This window comes from Malania oleifera, chromosome 2, assembly GCF_029873635.1.
Source record: "Malania oleifera isolate guangnan ecotype guangnan chromosome 2, ASM2987363v1, whole genome shotgun sequence".
Lineage (NCBI taxonomy): Eukaryota > Viridiplantae > Streptophyta > Magnoliopsida > Santalales > Ximeniaceae > Malania > Malania oleifera.
In genome coordinates this window covers 96,970,750-96,995,170 of record NC_080418.1, presented here as the reverse complement: position 1 = coordinate 96,995,170, position 24,421 = coordinate 96,970,750, and the positions used below count along the sequence as shown (strand labels likewise).

The window sequence follows — 24,421 nt, the reverse complement described above, 5'->3', positions numbered from 1 at the left end:
GTGAAGGTGTATGGTCGACCAGCGACCTCGAGCAGAAAGCACTAAATGTGCAATAATGGCTAGTTTTCATCTTGTCTTGCCTCCGTTAATGTCCAACGGCTAGCCAACGATATGCTCGTCTTCTTGGTAATAAATATACCTCTTTAGCATTCATTTTGGATTGATTTTGAGCATTTGATTGTTGAGATAATTAATGAGGCATTCATTTTAGGTTTTGGAATTGCTCAAGCTCTCTTGCACTCTATTTTAGTTTACATATCATTTGTTGAAAGAGAGTAGTGTGAGGCTTTACTTGTATCATTGACTCAAGAAGAATCATCATCTTGTAATCTTTACATTTTTTGTTGATTGTGTATCTTGAAGGTTCTTGGTGAGTTTTTGTTAAGGAGATTCTTGGTGAACACCTGGGTTGTGGCTCTTGGTGAGCAGTTGGATTGTGTACCCTTGTTGTAAAGGTCTCTCCGGCTTGAAAGGAGATTCTTTAGTGGATTTGGGAATCCTTGGTTTGGTGCTAAGGCGTGAACGTAGGCTTGGAGCCGAACCACGTTAAATCGTTGTGTTGAGCTTCTCTCTCCCTCATCTTATTATTTGTTGTGATTATTTGTTTTATCATTTATTGTGATATTTTTCATTTGCTTCTTGTCAGAGTTTTTATTTTGTAGCAATATTACTTGTCCGCGAGAAACGTTTGTTCACCCCCCTCTAGATGCACACTAGGGCAGACAAATTTTGATCCAATTAATTATGTTCTAATTTAATTGTTTTGTGGATATTTTAACATTTTCAATGTTTCTTATTCACATAAAATAATAGAACTATTATTTTTACATATTTTTTGGAAAAAGGAGTTTAAGGACGCATTTTTAAGTTTTCCTTAAATTGAATTATCAATAATTATGGGCAAAATGCATTTTAGTGTTTAAATTTATTAAATCCGTCCGTAGCTAGATTTTATATTTTATATTAATAATATAAAAAATAGTTATAAATAAAGGCGCAAAGAAACTTAACTTTTCTTGAGATTTGAGGGGAAAAAAAAAAAAAAGGGCATCTCCTAAAGTTTTAAAAATTTAATGGACCTCCCTGGGCTTTAAATTCCCACAAGCCTCCTGAGGTATATTTAAGAGGTTTAGGCCTGCTTCTTTACAGCTACAGAATTGCGAATGCTCGAAGGTCGAGCGTGGCATGAAGGTTTGTGCCTCTTATTCCTTCAAAGACGACGACCTTCGGTTCCACGACGCCATCGTCGAAGAGGTAAGCTCAATCGAACAGTCTCCCTTTTTTTTTTTAATTTTGTAATTTATGAAAGGATGCAATGCGTAAAAAAGAAACAAATTTTGTGTTATTTTCCCCCTTTGTTCGTGATAGATTTGAGTTCGAAATTTGGATTGTGCACTTTTGATGTCTTTATTCATTACTTCGTGAGAAAACTGGTCCATCAAAAGCGTTAACGCTCGGTTTCGTTGCTGGAAAAGGAGAAAATCCGAAAATGGAAAGATCTTGAAACGGAAAGAATGAAAATCTTTCCTCCGCGGGGGCGCTTTTCTTTATGTAAGTGCTAGTTAGGCGGATAGTTTCATTTCCAATCTTAGATTGGGAATTCAAGATTTAATTCATTGTTTTATTAGTACAATTTTATGACACGCCTCAGGAAGAGGAGGAATGATTAGGTTAGGCGGCCTCAGCATGTCATGGTTTATATCATTGTCTCTAAATAATTTTTCCTAAAGCTCCCTTAGGAAGAGTTAAGAGCTTGTGCAATTTTATAAATGATAAGGCTGTGTGTGCTTGAAAATAATTCATGGCCATTACACCCACTGCTCCTGTTCCTACTACACCCTTACCACTTTATGCTACTTCCTACTGCTATTTGAAACCTTGAAAAGGACCTTAATGTATACTAATAAGAGAATAGAATAACCTGGTCCAAAATAATAAAAAATGGAAAATTACACAAACTCTATAATTTGTCTCAAAAACAAAGAGGTACTTTATGATTTTGTTATTAACTCTAAACCCCCTTGTGTTTTTTAAAACTGTATAAAATTCGCAATGTCATTTAGTTTTTAGGGAAAATCACACATGCCCCCTTTTGATTTGACTCAAAAAAAAAAAAAAAAAAAGAGTTGCCTGATGATTTTATTTTATTAAGATATCAAGATACCCAATGATTTTATTCCCTTTTTGTTTTTCAAAACGGTATAAAATCACAATCTCTTTATCTTTTAGTGGAAAAATGAGATAGAAATGCTAAAATATCTGCACAATCTATTAATTAAATTAGGATATTAATTTATTTTATCAATATCCATATAAATCTCAAGGCTTACTTCCTCCTTGTCAATGGCAAGCACTTCAAATCAGTGTTCTACATATCCATATGTGAGCTTGCAAGTGATGACATTGTAAACTGTAGTTGATGAGTTCATGAAGAGTGAGGCAACTCGATTAGTTGATGGAATGTGGACAATTTAAAGGCCACTATTGGTCTCATCAAATGTGTTGAGGATGTGCTTGAAGCTAAGTAGGGGTTAATGAAGTCTTGAAATTTATGATAATAATCTCATCTGTTAATATCTTAATTCAATTAATTGCTTTTTTGAATATTTTGATCTTTTCAGCACATCTTGTTAACAGAAAATAACGGAATTAATATTTTGCATAGTCTTGTCATGCGGGTTTAGTGGTCAAAATGAAACTACAAATTAACTCCTTATTGTTGTGTATGGTATTATAGCTTCTTTTTTCAGTTTATGAACTAATGTACTTTACTCTGTTCAAAGCTGGACATATTTTGTTTAGACACAATTTACAAAAAAAAAAAAAAAATTATGTATGCTACCTTTACTATATAATGGATAAGGATTTAGGGCAGCTGCCACCAAGCACTCAATATTTGAGGGCTTGTTGATTTGAGTTCACTGGATCCCCACTTCAGTTAACACCTTTTTAAAATTTTGTTAGTATGCCATATGTTCCATCCTTTTGTAATGGTTATTCTGCATGCTTTTTTTTTTTTTTTATAGGTGGAGTTCAAGAAGTATGCTTTCAGAAATGGAGAAGAGGAGTGCTTATGCATCTTTATGCTTTTATGGTTGCATGGTCCAAAAGTTGGGACTATGACAGTTACCAGTGTTGCAAATATTTGCACACTCCAATCTTCTGCAAAAACTAATCAAATATTAAACTCTTTTTTAAATATAACAATGGAGAAGATGAAAGCCACCTTACTTACTTCTGATTCAGATTCAAAAAAAGGCGGTGACAATGGGCACTTGAGGAGTACAGCACAGGCATTTGAAGGTTTGTTCTCACTGACCATGGATGCTGTGCTATGATGTGATGAGGTCTAGTGATGTAGTTTCCTTTCTCTTTTTGTCTTGGAATACAGAGACTATTAGCAATAGCTGGCCAAAAATAGAGCAAGATGTAGATATGGGAGGGGAAACTTCACTTATGAATAGAATCACTGGCTATCACCATTTTGTATTAATTGACAATTTGGAGAAAGACTTGTCCCCAAGAATAGTTGTGGAATTCATACATAAGCAGACTACCATATCAACACAAGTGTGCATTTTTCCAAGCTTGTCTTCAGAGACATACACGAGGGGAACCATTGTATTGGATTGTAAAGAGAACCTGGAGAAATTATTGAAATTTTTGGAGAACCCAAATCACATTATAACATCCTCGACAGGAAGGTATGTATTCTTGTTGCGCCTTGGTGGTTTGGTAACTTGGTCCCAGATAGCGTTGCTTTCTAATTTTTTATTTTTTTGGTTTCCTTTGTTTCATCCGCGTATTGTGAATGAAGTGTAGCTTGAAATGTTAGATTCAAGAATATATATATATATATATATATATATATATATATATATATATATATTGCCTGATTTTACAGTATCTTGTCTTCTGTGAGATGGATTTTTATACAAATTTGACCATATATATTGCTTGTTCTTTACAGTATCTTGTATCCATATGACCATAACCTGGGATTTTTTTTTTATTATTTCTATTTTGCATTACCTTGTATTCCATTAATGAGACCTGTTTTATTAATTTTAATTTGTTATGCCAACAGTGCATCATGAGTTTATTGTTCACAAGTCATTGATTGTTTGGTAGAATTTGTTTGCCAAACATTGTTGTTGCATGTGGAATACATTTCAAAGAGAACCATTCTTTTTCAAGCACATTTTTGCAAATGCGTGGACTAGAGCATCTATTTTCTAATGTTGAACATTTTCAATACTGTTATTTACATCTTTTTGTTTGCAGTTAATTAGTCCATTTATTTATTATTTATATATTCTTGAACAGTTTCTTCCATGTAGTAAACATGCAACCATATGAGTGGGCAACCCGCACACACTTGCTCTCGCCATCAATGCTACCCCACTAAAACACAAAGAGATTACAGTTGCCCTTTCCTTGCATGAGATGAGCTATTTAACAATATACTTGATTCATTGTTGATTGTATAGTGTTTGCCTTTTTCCTTTATTTCTATATTGGATTATATTGGATTTGGAGTAATTGCTTTCATTAGAACTTATATTTCCCTTGTGATGTTGAACCAAATATAAATTGACATTTTGATTGAATATTGCACTTTTGTTTGAATACTCTAAATATGTTCATGACTTGGGATTCGTTGAATAAGTGAATTCTTTAATGGTCCTATAACTTCTCAAATTCAATGCCAAGTGGTGTTTGTGATTTTGATTATTTTATGGTCAGTTTTCATTGCTTTGTTCATTTTTTGTAGGCCGTGGGTAATCACTGAAAAGATACCAAGACATGGATTGTTTAGAACATTAATTGGGAACCTGAACGAGAAGTCACTGGCAAGTTCTTAGCTTACTATATTATGCATATTTAATGGCAAAAGAGATAAAGGGGCTAGTATCTTGTAATATTAAAAAGATTATATGTTTTGGTGTGCCATGACAGTGCTCCTCAGTACTGTTGACAAGGACAATTTGCTTGGAAAACATGTGTTTTTCTTGTGTCATATGTTGGACATAAATAAAGACAAGCTTTTTCTTGATTTTTCTGCATTACTCCAGTGTTTCTACCATATTGTGGTTCTCGCAACAACTTTTCATAGGGGCCATTAAATTAATCTTTTACTTTTATTTTTATTATTTTTTGAGGAAATATCATCAAGTAGAAAAGTGAGATTTTGTGCTAGTGTTGGAGCTCTGTTGTGGAATTGCATAATTAATTTTATGATTCTCATCTTGCAGAAGAAATTACAGAGCACAAATACTAATTGTAAAGAATTAAAGCTCTGTCACTTTGGAACTAAAGAATATAGGACAGCTGAGCAGCTAAGGGATTTATTCGTGGAGTTTGCAGATCATCGGCGGCGACTGCACAAGAAGCTTGCATTGGAAGAGAGAAAAATCTTGCACATGTCTCACCCAGATTCGTTGATTCAAGCAAAAGATTAACTGTCCTATGTTCTTGTGGATGTATTATCTATACCTATATTATGGCAGTGATATATTTCCAAATTTTTGTCTATACTTTTGTACTTATTGTGCATGGATTTTTGGTTCATAATGCGCACAATGATCTTCCTAGCAACTTTTCCACACTTGGGCCTGTGTAACTAGATATAATATAATTATCTATATATTCAAGAAGTTGAATATTCTTATACATGTTATTTGTATCTCATTTTTGCATTTTCTTTTGTGATTTGTTTTGAAGGATTGATGCTAGTGTGACTTAATCAGAACATGTGTGAATAGGGTGCAAAACTTCATTGGAAGTCTTGTCTTGAGGAGAGAGTGATGTGTTTTGTGTGCATGGAAGAGTAGTAACTCATTCCAAATTGGCTAGCTTACTATCGAAAACAAAACTGGCCTAAGCTTGTTATTGCTGGAATATGAATGGAGGATTGAGCAAAGCCCTTAGGGCTAATCAGGCCAGTGTGACTTGATGAGCACATCATTTGTTGATCCCATAAAAATGGTTTTCTCTTGGGCCCAACAGCGAACCCATTTTATCAATTTTAGCATATAATTCATGTTATTTATCATAGGTATGTCACTATCATAAATTCAAATACTCAGGATAGGCACCGTTGGAATCCTTCCCCTATGAATTGCTTTCTTTTGGGAAGATGTTAGAGCCAAAAGGAACATAGTTTCGTGGCATAAAATTACATGGTTCAACAACATTATACAAAAGCATGTTTTTTTTTTTTTAGATTCTGCACCGGGTTTTCACATGTTCGTTTTACGGTAAACATGACTAATCCCGCACCCCTTGAAGCCGACCCCACAACTCCAAAGGGAGGTAAATTTTGGGAATCCACGGACGGAAACAAATTCGAGAGGATTTGAAACAAAAGCATGTTTTTTGTAATATGGTTAGTAGCTCTAAATAGGCTACCTACCCTTGCTATACTTGCTGCAAAAGCCAGATTGAAAGTTTTAGAGTGTATTTTTTATTTTTTCAATTTTAATATTTTTTTATTACAAACTATTTAAAAATAATCCATGCTTAACTTTTTTTTTTCCCCCCAAATTGATGTTTCTCAAAAATTGCGAGTCCATCCAATGTGTTTTAAGCAAAACTCATTGGACGAAGCAGTATTTTTTATGGCCCGGTATACACTTGATGACATGACCACTAAAAGGCGCTACTTTTTGTAACAATTCTTAAAAAGACACATAGGATGGTCCATTAACTTTTGTATGGCAATGCATGTAATGGGCATGGTTCATGCACATACATTTAAAGTTAATGCTTTACAGTCACATTTATTTTAGATGAATTCATAAGTGTCCTTTTGCACATACAAGCAAGTTTTAAAGAATTCTTCAGGATGTCGTTGAACTGTTTGACAAAATGCTTGAACCAAATGTGTTTTGTGGAATGTTGTCATTGATATTTTTGCACAATATGATAGCTTTAATAATGGGTTAAGTGCATTTATGACTTGTTTAGGTAGGGCTCATCTTATTTTGAGTTGCTTGAGATCGTCATTGTCTCCATTGCATTCTACAATGGACTCCTCGAAATTACAATGATCAACATTTACTCCATTGAAGGCTAATAAGGTAATCCAATTAGTCATGCTATTGCCATCTTCCTTGGTTGGATCCACAACATTGGTGTGCTTTATCTAGTCATGCTCTAATTAAAATCCTCAAGAAACTCTTGAACCTTTGCGCCATGGCCAAGCTTGCGACTACGACATCACGCTCTATGCCAATGATGTTAGACCGGGAATTAAAATTAAATTAACTTATATGAGTAAATATAACAATTATTAACAATTTTGGGAAATTCTAATTTAATGATCATTTGTTGAACACAAAAATTAAATTACAATTTTATATTACTTTTTTAAAAACATTAATAATTTTAATTATAGGTCAGTTTTAAAATATCAATTAACTTATTATAGTATAATTTATTGGATAGTTTCAAATTTCAAAATTGCATTTTAGATAGGTTTTCTTTTGTGACAAGCAAGTAATTAGCTTCTTCTCCTCAAAAACTTTTGAACACTAAATTGACTAAATTATTCTAACAACAAACATCTCTGTGAATTAATGTGTAATCCCAAGAGGGAGGGGGTGAATTGAGTATTTTAAAATTTAGGTCTCTCAAGTCCTCATTTTGAAAACTTACTATCACACACCCAAAAGCTACTTGACAATCAGTTCAATATTTCTCAATTTATCAATTTAATGTGTGACTTTATCAAGCAAACAATACTACCCAATTACTTAACATACACAACAAATAAATAATTAACTGCAAGCGGAAATTAAAAGAATTAAGGGAAGCAAGATGCAAACATGATTGTTACGAGGTTCAGCGAACCCGGCTTATGTCCTCGCCTTGGGTAGTTTACCCAAAAATTTCACTATACTGCTCCTTAACTTGGGACGGAACTTCTCGTTACAATCTGCTGCTTACAAAAGACATAGCTATCTCCTAATCTACTACTTACAAGAGGCGCAACTTCCTCCTCACGATTCACAAACCAAATCGTTAATACAAATAATGAATAATAAATATTCCTGAACACTCAAACACTTTTCAATAAGCTAATGAGTACAATCAACCCTAAGCACTCTTATAAGGTATAATATGAAGTGAGAGAGAGAATTTATTTTTCTCAATGATGTATGTAAAGATATGATCTTTATATGAAAAATATATGTATATCAGATGCTTCAAAGATCAACATTTTATTCAATATCTCCAAAAATAATTTCTTCAAAATATATGCTTTGGAGATTTGAGAGTTTGATTTCAAATAACCTTTTGCAAGAATGTAATATGAAATTCCTTTAATAATATTCTTGAATATCACACAGATCTAAGTTCTTGCTTTCAAATGTTTTATGCAAGAATAATAAACTATAAAATCTTTGAATAAAAATATATATTTGAATATTACAAAGATTTTAATTTCTAGAATACTTTTCCCAAAATATTTTTCAAGCAAATATATATAGGAAAGTAGATTTCTTTCTCCCAAAAATAATTTCAGATAAATCGAATAAGGGAGTAAATAACAGTTTAACAATAAGATTGAATGCTTAATAAAAAAACTTTTGTAAACCTCAAGATCAAACTAGTTTTTTGTAAAATGGTATGAGTGTAAGCACTTGAATCTTGAAGATGATGTTAACGAATTGTCCAAACTTGATGTGAATGCTTTGGAGTGTAGGCAAAGTTAGCAAAAGATGTGTAAAAGTTGTGCTAACGTATTTCTTCTTGCTTCTTCTTGTTTTTTTCTAGGGTTTAGGGTTGGTTTAAATAAGTATTCTTGCATTTGATCAATTTCTGGCCGTTGGATCATTTAGTTAAAAAACTTTCCATTCGTTTCTGTGCTAAAATGCCGCTCTGCGCCATGAACTCATCGACGAGTGGATACATTTGTCGCCGAGTGTCCTTCATGAGTTCGTCGACAATAATAGGGGATTTGTCGATGACTAGGCTGTTTGAGATTTTTATGGTCTCGGTATTTTCTCATCAATGAGAGCAAAGCATTTGGTGATGAGTGACCTTCAGTCATTCATCGATGAGACCATGGGAATCGTCAACGAGCTGCCTGTTATTCAGCCCGATCCAACCTAGGTCAATGCATATGAATATGTCATGAAAAAACATGCATCCTAAGGTCAGTCTATATGTCATTTTGAGCTTTGCATCATATCTTATGAGTCATGCAAATACAATCAAACTTAATGCGAATTACAACTGAAAGATTTGGATTGCCTTTATCCTTCTGCTCTTCGGCTTCCATGGATTGAGCCAAGTAGTATATACTTCGTGCTCCTCGTGGCTTCCATAGCGTGCTAAGCATCTGCACATGTTAAATCATGATCCTGTTCAAAATTTCAATGCACAGGTAAAATACCAAGTGATTTGTCATTATCAAAACAGGATTGGACTCATAGAGTCAACAATGTCAATAACATAGGCATCAAATTAATACTCGATGTATATATCCACATTACAACCTCATGTTATAGTTTATTAAGTCATAAAATTTTATATGAATTTTTTTAGTCCTAGTGGCTAAGGTTCTTCATTCCAGCTTGTTTTGATGATAACAACCCATTAGTAGTTATTAAATTGTCTGATATTTTTCGTCAAGTTCAATTCAGATAAATAGGACAATACCAAAGCAAGCATTAGGGTCAGACGTATACCAAGGAAGCAATGAGCAAAGGTCATAACCAAAGCACATACATGGAATACCCAAAGCACAACCAACCGGAACATATGTGAAAGCTTGTTTTCTTTACATGTTTGTTGGATTGTGTGTGAGGTAGGAATTTTGTTAAACTCTTGTGCGTGTGATGTGTACTAGAATATCTTGCAAGAGTTGAACAAATGCATATGTATGTAGTCCGCATAATATAGCACATACACTTGCATAACATATCATTCTTAATGTCTGAGATGTCAAACGAGATATCAAACTTGGTTTTCTAAACAAGACATCCTCAAACTCATTTTGGATAAGTTTTTAGCATCATTAGATCGTGTATATTTCATTGGAACTTGTCCTTAGATCAGTTTGCTCATTTAGAGGCTCATTAGTGTGAAAGATCAGGTGAATGGTTGACCAGACATTCCAATAGCCTTCTTTGTGAAAAGACCAGGTGACTAGCCGGCTGACCACTACAGGGGAATGGTCGACCAATATTTCTAGTAGTTAAAAAATTTTCACAGATCAGGTAAATGGTCGAGCATTGTAGGAGAATGGTTGACCATTGAAGATGTATGGTCATCTAGTGAAGGTGTATGGTCGACCAGCGACCTCGATTAGAAAGCATTAAATGTGCAATCATGTCTAGTTTTCATCTTGTCTTGTCTCCGTTAATGTCCAATGGCTAGCCAACAATATGCTCGTCTTCTTGGCAATAAATATACCTCATTAGCATTCATTTTGGATTGATTTTAAGCATTTGATTGTTGAGATAATTAATGAAGCATTCATTCTAGGTTTTGGAATTGGTCAAGCTCTCTTGCACTATGTTCTAGTTTACATATCATTTGTTGAAAGAGAGTAGTGTGAGGCTTTACTTGTATCATCAGCTCAAGAAGGATCATCATCTTGTAATCTTTGCATTTGTTGTTGATTGTGTATCTTGAAGGTTCTTGGTGAGCTTTTGTCAAGGAAATTCTTGGTGAACACCTAGGTTGAGGCTTTTGGTGAGCAGCTGGGTTGTGGCTCTTGGTGAGCAATTGGGTTGTGTACCCTTGTTGTAAAGGTCTCTCCAGCTTGAAAGGAGATTCTTTAGTGGATTTGGGAATTCTTGGTTTGGTGCTAAGGCTTGAACGTAGATTTGGAGTCAAACCACGTTAAATCGCTGTGTTGAGCTTCTCTCTCCCTTATCTTATTCATATAAAATAATTGAACTACTATTTTTGCATATTTTTTGGAAAGTACAAAAGAGTTTAATTTTGTCTACAAAAGGAGGCATTTTCAAGTTTTCCTTAACTTCAATTGTTAATAATTATGGGCAAAATGCATTTTAGTGTTTAAATTTATTAAATCTGTTGGTAGCTAGATTTTATATTTTATATTAATAATATAAGAAATAATTATAAATAAAGGCGCAAAGAAACTAACTTTCCCAGAGATTTGAGGGGGAAAAAAAGAAGACATCTCCTGAAGTTTTAAAAATTTAATGGACCTCCCCTGAAGTTTTAAATTCCCACAAGCCTCCTGAGGTATATTTAAGATTCTTTATGAACCTGTAATTTACTTTTTCTAATATCTAGTCATAAATAATTAAAATATATACATTTACTATTAATATATATTGATTTTTGGGTTCCTATTGAAATATAGGGCATATATGGGATGCAAACTTTTATATTGATGAATAGCGCATGCATAAATTATTTATAATTTTTGCACTCTTAATTAAAATCAAGATATATTAGTAATTCATTCTTCAATTTTAAATAATTATGATTAGATATTAGATAAACCAAATTACAAATTTAATTATAAGGCAATTTCAAAAAATTAATTCTTTTATATTGTGTAATTCTAAAATAAAAATTATGAATAAAATTTTGCTTTCATAATACATAAAAAATCTAATAAGTACCCTAACATAAACTCATATAAGCAATTACAAAAAATTAAAAAAAAATTAACAATTGAAGAAAATTTTAATTATTTAACATTATTGTTATAAAAATTAAATTACAAATTTGTCATACAATTTTAAAGTAATAATAGTTTTAGTCAATTAGCTTCAAATTATTAATCAGGTTATTAAGTTACATATTTATTAAATATATTTAAATACGTTTAAGATTTTATTTTCTATATCCAATAATATGGTCAAATTTTGTGATTTACTACATAAAATTAAAATTTTATATTTTTATTATTCCTCGTTAAAATTAATTTTGGAAATCATACTAAATAAATAAATAAATAAATAAAACAAAAACCTTTGTGTCGGCAGTGAAATAAAACGACGTTGTTTCTAATTGATGTCAATCTCCTTTCAAGCACCACGGCGTTGCGGTCCAGAAGTCACCCGACAAAAATGCAACCTCGTCGCCGATTCAAAACTCTCTCGTTACTCTTTCCGAAACTGAAAACCCAGAAAGTAGCAACTGATGTTTCATTATTAGTTCTTTCATTATTCATCCGATTTTTCCTATCTTATATCAGCAAAGACATCTCCCCGCCTCGTTTCCCCGATCTGTCCGTCTTCTCAATTTTTTTCCAACTCGAAGGTAATTTCTTCTGTAAATTGTCAAATTCTCTTAATCCAATTGATTCATACTCGTCTCTTTCTCCTGTCTGTACACTTATTTGATTTTTATTTTGCGGCATTAACCCATAAATTTTGTTTTGTTTGTAACTTGTGGTTCCTAGATTTGGAGTGAAAAATCGTAGAATTGATGATAAAGACGCATAATTTTTTTTAATATTTTGTGGGCACAGATGGAAATATGGAGCTGGAGATGCGTAGTGATTGCGCTGGTGGCGCTTTTGTGGATCGCGGAAGCAGCAGCTGCGATTCGATTTGTGATCGACAGGGAAGAGTGTTTCACTCATGAGGTTGAGTATGAAGGCGACAATGTTCATGTTTCTTTTGTTGTGATTAAGTCTGACGCGGCCTGGCATTTCGGCCACGACGGAGTGGATCTTGTGGTATGTTGCATTCTCCTCCAAATTATGGTTTAGTGTCATTATGTTGATGGTTAATGTTATGCAGGGTTTCTCTTATGCCAGTCGATGCTTGATCATTTTTGTTGGTACCATTAATTTTTGATGGGTTTTCGTTGTCCTTGGATTTTCTGTTTGATACTCTCTATTTTTATATGGCGTGCATTACATTTGATTTATGGAATGGAATGGAAGGAGGTGATAATAATGGAACAAAAAGTTGAACGAATTAAGTGAAAATTTCAATTTTAATCCACTAACTACTAATTATATGTTTGACATATAGGAAAGGAGTGAAATTAAAATTTCAATTTGAATTTTTTATATACCTCCTTCCATTTTAATCAAACTTTTGGCCTGCAGGGCCAGAGTGTGAAACCTTTTCCAATAGAACTTGGATGCAACCCAACGTGAGAGTTTTGTTGGAGGTCTCAAGATTGTAATTAGAATGCATGCATGTGTTGCAAAGTAGTTTTCTACATTTTGAAATTAGCATTCATAGGAGTTCCAATGAGTCTTACTCATAGTAGTCAAAGGCATAAGGCGCACCGAGGTAGAGAGGGTACTTGAAGCCAAGGCGTGAGGCGAAGGCACAAGCCTCACCTTTGTGAGGCGCACAATTATTAAAATTGTGTACAATGCCTATTTTGTAGGTAACTGATATAAAAACATATCAATAGTTATATTAGAATTTAAAATGTGAAAATATTTAATAGTAATTATGACATCCAAGTAGCAAGTTCAAAGTTAAACAAACATGGTTCAACATAAGTAATTACCCATACAAGATTTCAAGCTTCAAATTAGAAATGAAATAAAATTGCCGGGCTGAAGGCCCAAAAGCATTTTCAATATCAAAAGAAAAAAGTACAATAAAACAGCAGCTAAATTTGGTAAAAAAATATTATATATTAATATATTTCAGAAAAATTGTATAGTTTGTATGCTGCATTTCCAATCAAATTACAAAAAGGGCAGCAAAATTCAGTAAAAAATGTTATATATTAATTATAATGTATAAATTTGTATTAAACTGCATAATTAATTACACATTATAAAATATTAACTTAGAGGCTTAATGCAAGTTAATATTATAAGAAGAAGCAGCCGGCAGGAGGCAGTAGAACTGAAGAAGAACTTAAAAGTAAGAAGAAGCAGAAGAAGAATCGAAAAAGAAAAAAAAACTGAAGAAGAAGAGCTGAAAAAGAAGCAGAAGCAGAAGCAGAAGCAGAAGAAGAAGAACTGAAAAGAAGCAGAAGCAGAAGCAGAACAAGAACTGAGGAAGAAGAAGAAGCAGAGGAATTGAAGAAGAAGAAGATAAAGAAGAGGAACTGAAGACGAAGAAGAAGAAGAAGAAGAAGACGACGACGATGACTTACTATTTTGAAAATCGAAGCAGCCTGACAACTCATGAAGGCTCAAAGACAAACTGACGAAGGGCTCCTGCTGGTTTGAAGGCTCGAAGACGAAGAGCTCCTGCTGGTTTGAAGGCTCGAAGATGAAAGCCTCGTGCTGGTTCGAACTTCGAAGGGTTGAAGACGAAGGGCTCCTTCTGGTTTCGGACTGCTTCAAAGGATCGATTGGTCGAAGACGAACTTCTCCTGCTGGTTCTGTGCTACTTCGAAGGGTCAAAGACGAAGGGCTAGGGCTGGTGCCAGTCGAACTGTTGAAGGCTGGATTGTTGGAAGTGGGCTGGGGCTGGTTCTGGCTACGTTTTATTCTTAACAGCTTCAAAAATTTCAAGGCGTGACTCACTGCGCCTGGAGAATCAGTGCGCTTCAGTGCGCCTACCTGTGCCTCTTGAAGGTCGCCTCGCCTGAAGAAGGATGAGGCACGCTAGCTTGGTCGCCTCACTGTGCCTTGCGCCTGAGGTGCGCTTTTAACTTCTATGATCTTACTGTGTCTTCTTTTCTTTATGATGACCTTTTTTTTCTTCACCCTAGGCCCGTACCCATCTCTCTTCATCTCTTAATTTTTTTTTGTTGGCTCTGCTGCTTTTGGCCTTTATGGGACTGTGGCAAGGATGCCGTGTTCTGTTATTTTGGAAGATTTGAAGTTCATGTGTTCAGTTTCAATTGTATATGTTGAAAACTAACATCTAGATGCCCATCTTGCGTTTGAACAATTTTGGACTATAGTGTGAGCCAATGTTACCTAGACATGATACAGTTCATGCTCTAAAATGTGGAATGTTTAGGGTTGTACTTAAATAGATGTATTGGTGAAAAAGTTGTAATGGCACTTTGGAGACGATGTTGAGGTGTTTCTAAATGTAGAAGAGATTTTTTGTTATGAAATAGATTAATAATGACAGAAATAGAATCAAAATGTGATGATTCCCCACTTTTAATTAATAAAAAGTTATTTTGAGTCGAGAATGTTAAAATAAAAATTCGGATTGATTCAGCTTTTCAGAACCAAGTTTTGGAATATTCAAACCAATTCATGGTTCTCTAGGGTATTAGCTTTTTCTCGTAACTATGGCGTGAGCCTTGGCACAATGGTAAAGGTTGCCGCACACATACTTGGATGTTCAAATCATGCAAATAGCTTCTCCAAAAATGGCGGTAGAGCTATGTGCACATCATGTTTTCTCTAGTTCCCTATGTGGTGTAGGAGCCTTGTGCAGTGTTCTTTCCTTCTTTAATTTGAGGATGTGCGGGAATATTGACTATGCTATGTCAAGCTGTTACAGAGTTTGTGATCATTTAGCTTGACATTCAGAAGCCTCAAAACAAATTATTATTAGGCTTTGTGATTATCTTTGTATGGGAAGTTGTTTGGGTGGGATTAGAGAGTATTCGCAACTCAAGTGGATGTTGGAGTATTCTAGGTGAAGACTTGAAGATGTAGAAAATGTAAGATGAGTTATTGCAAGTTGGGGCTTGGGAATCATCATACGTCTGCCCCAATACTTGAAGTCTTCCTAATGTGGGAACTGTCTGTTTGTTCAACATGACGGAAAAGATTATTGCTAAGCTTGTATCAGTAAAATTAGATTTTAAAAGGAAATTAAACAAGAACTTTCCCTGCATTTGGGAAATATGAAATTCAGACTTTGGATTTGAACTCGTGTTTATGTAGTACAAAATTGTTTTGAGTTTCTTCCAAATCTACACAAATCCAAATCCATGCCTCAAAAAATTCCATTCCTGTCTTCTAAGGTAGTGCTTGGGAGCATGGATTTCAGACCTTGGATTTGGATTTGGATGGATTTGGACAAATTTCAATACACTTTTACTACATCTTATCCAAATCCAATGTAACTCCAAATTCAAGGTCTCTCCAAATATAGGGTAAGTCTTTTTTGAAATTGGTGTCCATGTCAGAAGTTGCCAAAGATCCAGTGCAGAACTATTTGCATTTGCAGAGATGGTCTTTGACTTTGGTTTGCGCTTTGATCATTTACTTGCTCTGCTTTTTTTTTTCTTTTTAAAATCTATCATTTCCTTTTTAAAATCTATCATTGACCCTAAAATCTGATATTTCATCAGATTAAGGGGCCTTCAGGTGATCAGATTCATGATTTCCGAGACAAGACCAGTGAGAAGCACGAGTTCATGGCTGCCAGAAAAGGCCTTTACCGCTTCTGCTTTACTAACAAGTCCCCTTATCATGAAACCATTGACTTTGACATACATATAAGCCATTTCTCGCACTTTGATCAGCATGCAAAGGATGGTAAGAGGACAACTGGTTGTCTATATATTTTTCCCCGTTGCTTTTGTCGTCTATTCAATCTGTTGAACTAGATAGAGGGTACTGATAATTTTTTGAATGGGTGCAGAGCATGTCAAGCCCTTGATGGAACAGATTGAAAAGTTGGAAGTTGCTCTTTATGATATTCAGTTTGAGCAACACTGGTTAGAAGCTGAGACAGACCGCCAGGCATTAGGTACTACCTGAAGAACTAAGTCTCCTCTTTTGTTCTCTTTCTTTTTCTCCTTTTAGGCTCTGTTTAGTAATTTATACTTGAAAGAGCACATGGCTGCCAGTGCTGCTGTTTCCCGTAACCTTCTGTTGGATATTTTTCTAAACAGATAAATTACCGTTGTTCTGTTGAGGAGCAAAATAAAAACGTGTATTTTTATTTCTCCAATTTCTCACTGGCTACATTAAATTTTTTTTCCTAATTTGTGCATTCAAGCATGTATTTTTATTTCTCAGACTTCTCACTAGCTACATAAAATGCAATACCCCGTTGCACAAGGCTTCCACGCCATATTAGGTCTGAGGAGGGCATGACGTACACAACCTTACTTCCACATTTAGAGAGGCTGTTAAACTTGTGATCCACTGTTTATTTGATTTCTTACTCTACATTCAATCATTTTCAAAAACAATTGGGGCTACATGCAAACATGTATCTTATTTTTCAATCCTAACTTTAACTAACAACAAGGGTGCTGTACATGTGTGCGGTGCACATAAACACCTAAAAGGTTATTGAAATTTGAAAGGAGAGACTTTTTGGTCATGGAAAGATCAAGGATAGCCTCTGGGTGGTGCACCTTTCCTCAAGACAACATTTGGTTATATGCGTATGGGAGGCACATTCAGTGGTAGCTGGCGACGAAATAACTCGAGTTTCTACAGAATGACATGTTTTGAAGTTTGTCACTTCTCTTTCTTTCTGTGGGGCAGTTTAAGATTGGTTTATTCTTCACTTGTCTGCATATATATTTTTTCCCCTTTCAATTTATAGCTTAAGAAACCAGAGAAATAATCTAATGAAGGCCTCTAATATGGTTATTCTTTATGTTTTTTTAATTACTGAATTGCAGTTACTGAAGCACTGAGCAAGAGAGCAGTCCACAAGGCAGTATTTGAGGCGGCTGCACTCATCGGGGTTAGCATCCTCCAAGTCTACCTCCTGCAGCGCCTGTTTGAGCGGAAGCTTGGTACATCCAGAGTTTAGAGTTGCAGTAGCCTGAATTATTTATGGGCTGTAAGTTTTACAGGCTGAAATCTATTCATTTCCAGATTCTTTTTGGTAGTTTAGGTTAGTGCCCTAGTAGCGGCAGTCAAAATGAAAATTTGTATGATATATATATGAATAAAGTAAAAATTTTGAAGGATAACAGTGCTGATTTCTGACCCTTACATATTCAATAAAGGTTTATCTTTGTTCTTAGTGAGAGGCCAAGTATCAAACCTGATTTGTACAATAATCTGTACAATTGAAAACCGGCCTAGGCTGGCATACTATTTTGGAATTGACAGGGTAAGATGTCTATTCTATTCTTCTATAACTTTGTAACTGAGCCAAGTTAGTCGGACCACCGAAACCCCTTTTCAAAAGATTCGCCTCACTTGATTTTGTTTTTCATTAAATTCTTTGCAGTGGGATTTGAAATGCTATTGTTTGAGAATTACAAAGTTTTTTCAAATACTTAGTTTCTATTATGCGCCAATCCGGTACTAGTTTGGGAAAAAGAAAGTGCTCCCAACGAGTCAACTTACGAACAGAAGAATGCTACAACCAATTAAATAGAAACAGCCACAATGCCTAATAGAAGAAGAAGAAGAAGATAATCATCCAAGTACAAATCCTCAAAGATGTTTTGCATTAACAATTTTGCAAGATAAAATAATGGGTAAAAGACAATTACCTCTCGCAAAATTTGGCAAAAAGATAAAAGAGACTTTTTTTGAGCTCTTAAAAATGTCAAGGATATGTCTTAAGATTTTAAAATTTTGATAAACCTCCATAAGATTTGTTAAAAAGACATATATCGCATCTTGTATTTTGGTAAAAAGACAACTTTTTAAGCGGTGTGAATATCTCAAAAATTAAATGTGAAGGGAGGTTTATGAGACTTGAAATCTCAAGAGAAGTTTGTGGGATTTTTGAAACCTTACGAGAGACACGTCTTTTTGCCAAACTTTAGGGAATATCAAAGTCCTTTGTCCTAAAATAAAATGAGAAGTAAATTATTTTTTACTATATATTTTCTCTTCATCAAATAGTTTTAAGAATGAAAATCTATTCAAATATGATTTGAAAAAATAAGATAAATACAAGATTATTAACATCTAAAATGGAAATTGTTAGACTCCTTATTTTGTTTGAGACTAATTTGACAGGAACATAAGGGCTTGCAAACCCTTGATTATTGTGTATTTAAAGAGATTCAAGAGTGAGAAAAACCTAAGAGAAAATACATGCTCATGGAACGAGCAAAGAAACAGCTAAAAAAACAAAGGGAGAGAAGAAAAAACCTAAAGGGAAAGAGGTGAGTGACAACAAATTTTTCCTAGTTTAGTCAGGGAGGCCTTTGCAATCTAGTGCATCTTTATGAGTCATTGATGAGAATATCTTAGTCAAAGTTATTTTCTTAATCTTGCCCTTGACCGCGATCATTGGCTTGTCTCCAAGACCAAGAGCAACTTTGAAGGACCGCAATTTTACGGATGGAGTAGTTCTATTGCCTTGATCATATATTGCCTAAATAATCTTAGTAGGATCCTGTTGCCAAATGCTAGCACATGAGTATGTAGTACCTAGGTGTTATGGTACCACATCGGACATGCACTAGGGAGGTCTTGGACATATAAGGATAGTTTAAGCCTCAACTAAATGAAAAGCCTTTTATAGGACAAACATGTAAGGCACAATGTACCAAAGTTGAAAATACCTCACTTGAGTTGGATTGAGTTTGTTATAATTTGTAACGCCCTGATTTTCTACCATTTTTTTTCCATCTATATATATATATCTATAAAATAAACCTACTCTGATACAAGAATAATACTGTCATCATGACAACTTTGATACTAGACTGTAATAATGTATGTAAAATTCTATACTAAATTCTTGTGGAAAATGCATTATAGTAACCTGTGTTGCCTAAAGTGGCACTAGGTACAACAGTTCTCAAACAGTCATAAAACTCAGAGGAAGCATCTGTATACATACACATCCAATAATAATACCTGAGTTCTATTCATCACCATAACTATACATAATTTCTCAACGTTTGTCTATCCATAACCGTTTAAAAAATACACAATATCTTCCTATACAACACGGTGTCTCACCATTACTTACTCTAAACAGTATTATTAATCTCTGTTCTGAAGAACTCTAGGCCTGTCTACTCGGGTTTCTTGAAATGGTGAAATTATATGAGCGAGACACCTCTCGGTAAGACAGAATAGATTATTATCACTGTGTGGTAACATGAGTTTTAATGTTTAAAATACACTATAATAGTCTATCCTTTTTTTTTTTTTACTCGATGAACTCATATAGAACTGTATACATGCCCATAAAAATACTTTCCATATTACATACCTTTCTTTCAAATAATGCTATGAGTTAAAATAGTATCTCAAATCATTCTCTGTATAAATATCTGTATCTTAATTCATACTTTGTATATAAAATGAGCATCTCAATTCATATTCTGTATAAAATGAGAATCTTTGTACAAGTAAATGCGCATATATGAATAGAAGAACTGCCCAGGATAGATAATACTGTAACGTCATGAATTAACCTCGCATGATCTGGACTGTGCTGCTCGAAGGCTGGACCTAGCCATTGTTGGCCTAACTAGACTAGATCGACTTTGTCTAGATCTGTAACTGTATCTGTAACTATGAGTACGATTCGCCTAACCAACTAGTTCGAACTCTAGGGAGTAACTCTACACTTCAATGGCATAATTGACTATGCCACCAACACCCTATCAAAGAAGTGAGGCTGCACTGACAACTATGGGGCTATGGTACCGTGCCTAACTATGGTCCATCAGAGTTCTTAAACCATATAATGCAATTTTCAAAACAATATATATATATATATATATATATATATAAAACATAATATCATAAACACATCTTTGTTAAAATTGTTGTACTATATATCTATATAAAATCACTGCAACTCTGTATAAAAATACTATACGGTAGTTCCATAAGGAATGTGGTATGTCTGTATAAAATATCTATGCTATAGTTCCACTTAGGGATGTAGTTCCATAAGGAATGTTATAGTTCCACTTAGGGACCGTTGTATTGCTGTATAAATATATGTACTATAGTTCCTTAAGGAACGCCATGGTTCTATATAGAACAACACTATATTGCTATATAAAATACTTGTATAAAACTCTGTACTGTAGTTCTATATAGAAAACTATATCTTTGTATAAAATTTATATAAAACCCTGTATAAATTCGGTTACACTATAGCTTTATAAAAAGCACTGTCATACTATAGTAAAAATCATAGCTCGCTCTCTCTCTCTCTCTCTCTCTCTCTCTCTCTCTCTCTCTCTCTCTCTCTCTCTCTCTCTCTCTCTATATATATATATATATATATATATCCATAAATTGATAAAGTTATTTATGCATATTATTCAACTCATGCCACACATTCTCTTTGATAATCTGTACTTTAATATACTGCCGAAAATATTGATATAATTATCTTTAGGGTTTTACTCAACCCAACCCAACTTACAAAAAATATATATCATTTCAAAACTCCCATTTCATATGTCTGTATACCTAGGAAAACTCAAATATCATTTCTGAAATCACATACTATAATTTAGGCAGTTAACTTTGCAAAAACACCTGACATAATCTATTTCCCTTACCTACTTACTGAGAAATACCTGTAGGGATCTTAAAGCAGTGTTTGCAGCATTCGTACAAATCCCTATATTCATATATTTTAGTTTAGTCAGCTAAATCCCGAAATAATTACTATCGCTCATATGCTCCCGTTACTCGGTTAAATTCTAAAAACACGGATATGATCCACTTTCCATATTTAAATTTAATTTCTAACACATTTAAAATACCAATATGATCAAATCTCCGCAGTTTAACTTAATTCCAAAATATTCCCAAAAATCTAATTTAATCAAATACTACAATTTAATAAATAAACCGTAATTTTCATACTCATAAAATTACTCAGAAATCCATATACAATATTCTAGTAATTATATACCATGATTTAACAGGTTGAATTTCTAAAATAAGTGGCATAATTTGTACTCCTCACCTTAACCTTGAAGTGGTGCCTAGGATCCCCAAATTAAAAATCTGCTCTAATTAACTTGTTAAGAATCAAAGCCGGAATCTTGTGGTGGTTTTCGTTTTTCGATTCAGCTTACGGATAAAGAAATAATCTAGAGAGAGAGAGAGAGAGAGAGATGGCTAGAGAGAGAAATTGAAATGCGTAGAGGGGGTTTGATTTCCTAGCTCAATTTGTTTTCAGATGCTTACTGAAGAAGCATTCTCAATGCTTTAATAAATATCTATATATCAAATATTATTATTATTATTATTATTATTATTATTATTATTATTATTATTATTATTATATATACTTATATATATATTTATTTATATACATATTACTTTATCCTTATATATATGTTGACCCTATGAATCATACCCTATTTTGATTATAATAAATACTCAGGTATTTAATGTCTATCAAGTTTGTATGCAGGTTCATTTTAGTAAAGATCATTTGATGGCACATGTTAACTTGAAGGAAAAGAAGACCTAGAAGATTTATTGTTGTAATTTTATAAGTTTAATATTGAGTCTGTAATAGTAATATAGGAACGATCTATAATAATTAATGCATGGCATGCATGTAGGAACTAAAGCTCAAGACTGTAATTTGACTTTAGGGATAGGTCGACCGACGCCAGATTTTTTCGATGTCCTAAAGAAGACCTAAACTAACCTTAGGACTCCCTATAATTTATAAAAATATGCCCTATCGTCTTAAATTTAATCATCATTTGAATAGGGTTTATATACAAAGGGATTAGAAGCGAAATGCATTAAAAATGCATGTTTGGTCAACCAAACTTTCATAGTGTAAATCACTCGATAGATTGAACTGATCAACGGTCAACATTTTGACCATAACTCGATCGACCGTACCTTGCTAAGTTAACACAACTTGGTTGACCGAACTCCCATCGGGTCAACCTTCGACTCCTCGGTCGACCGACCAAATTTATACAGGCAACGCTTTGGTCGACCGAACCCCCACGTGGGAGAATCCAACTTCTTGGTCGACTGAACTTTATAGTTCGAAATCACCTGGTCGACCAAACCATGTAGAAATGGAAAAATCGCCCTTGGGACACTTAGTCTAGTCAACCGAACTCTCAGTTCAAATTTCTCCCAGTCGATCGAACTTTGTCACTTGGTCAACCGAACCTCAAATCCGATCGACCGGTGCTCTCGGGCTGAACATTATTCTTACCGTGGTTAAATTTTTTAAACGAGGTTAATTGTGCTAAAACGTTTTAAAACAATCTTAATAATACCCTATATGTCCCCAAAGGCTATAATTCTTTCCATTTCTATATACAACATTTCATTTGAAAAATTAAAGGGGGACTAGGGTTTTAGATTAGCAAAAAATTCTCTGAAAATTTTATTGGCCAAAATCTTCCCTACTTCCATATTCTTCATACTCAAAGTCATATACTCTTCCATTGATCATTTTATTACAAAATCCTTTTGAGAAAAAGTACTTGAGTTATTCCATATAGTTTCCACGTGCTTATACTCTCATATAAGTGTATTGATTTTTAATTTTAGTGAGAGTAAGCCTAGAGGTGTTCCCAGTGATTGTGGAAAACCTTCTTAAGCTTGTGAGTCTTTGCATTCTCATTACAAGACTCAAAAGCTTGTCTTGTGTTGTGAAGAAAAATATTTTTGACAAAACTTGTTTTTTAAAAATATCTCTTGTGCTTGAGCTTTTGAAAATATTATTTGAGATATTTGATTTTCATATTGAAGGTTAAGCAAGGATTTTTCTACCGATTTAATTTGATAAATCTTGTGTAGGAAAAATCCTATAGCTAAGTGGGTCTTTGCATTGTTATTGCAAGACTCATTTGGGCTTGTATTTTGTGTGTGCAAAAATCTTTTTACTAGATTATTTTTAAATATCTCCTTGTGTTTGAATAATGAGAAAGTATTGTTTAGAGATATTTAAAATACCCTTGATAGTAATCTTTCAAACCCTAAGCTTGTGATTGAGATATAGTGATACATAGTTTCAAAGATAGTTCTAGAATACACTCTTGTGTTTGATTAGATAAAGTCATTATTTTGAGTGTTGATTGCACACATAGAGCACCGACCTTATAGTTCATACATCATTGAGGTGTATTGATTATATTGTGCATAGTGGTACATATCAGTTTGTGTAAGAAGCATATTTTCGTGTACGCAAAAATTGTATTTCAAATTTGTTGTATTCCAGGCACGAGCCTGAAGAGGGAGACTAGCTCTATTGAATAGTCTCGAATTGACTTAGACCCGATTAGGAAAGTTAGGTGCACCATCCTGGTAAGGTGTAGGTTGAGGTCAACCCCGTTAATTGATTTAGTTGTAATCGGTGCCGCTCCACCCATAAAGTGAGCATTAGTGGAATCCTTGGGCTTGTGAGTTAGAGGCGGGGACGTAGGCAGTATTTGTCGAACTCCGATAACATATTGTGTGTGCATTTTATTTTTTCGTAATTTATTTATTACATGTGTATGTTATATTATGAATGTTGTGCATGATTTAATTTTCGCACGTTTTATTTATCTTCGCATTTGGAACTGTATAAACAGACCCTAGGTTGTGAATATACTACTATTAGATTAGCTAAACTTAGGAATAATTTTTAAAATTCCAATTCACCCCCCCTTTTGGGAATACACCAAAACTAACAATATATATATA

The 24,421-nt window shown here is 34.0% G+C and overlaps 2 protein-coding genes across 3 annotated transcripts; both read left to right on the top strand.

The window, feature by feature from the left end:
* The first annotated feature begins 1,011 nt into the window (after positions 1-1,011).
* On the top strand, positions 1,012-5,673 carry LOC131148494 (uncharacterized). 2 transcript variants are annotated; one of them, XM_058098206.1, is made up of 6 exons: positions 1,128-1,254; positions 1,369-1,551; positions 3,027-3,303; positions 3,392-3,704; positions 4,775-4,853; positions 5,256-5,673. In XM_058098206.1, exons 3-6 carry the CDS (start codon positions 3,084-3,086, stop codon positions 5,460-5,462), a joined length of 819 nt encoding a protein of 272 aa, XP_057954189.1. In that variant the 5' UTR covers positions 1,128-1,254; positions 1,369-1,551; positions 3,027-3,083; the 3' UTR covers positions 5,463-5,673. The 2 variants fall into 2 exon arrangements, with proteins under 2 accessions (XP_057954188.1, XP_057954189.1); XM_058098205.1 differs by lacking the exon at positions 1,369-1,551 and having other exon boundaries at positions 1,012-1,254.
* Positions 5,674-12,005: 6,332 nt separating this feature from the next.
* Positions 12,006-17,828, top strand: LOC131148495 (transmembrane emp24 domain-containing protein p24beta2). The gene is made up of 5 exons (XM_058098207.1): positions 12,006-12,258; positions 12,470-12,679; positions 16,189-16,375; positions 16,482-16,589; positions 17,479-17,828. Exons 2-5 carry the CDS (start codon positions 12,470-12,472, stop codon positions 17,610-17,612), a joined length of 639 nt encoding a protein of 212 aa, XP_057954190.1. The 5' UTR covers positions 12,006-12,258; the 3' UTR covers positions 17,613-17,828.
* The last annotated feature ends 6,593 nt before the right edge of the window (positions 17,829-24,421 follow it).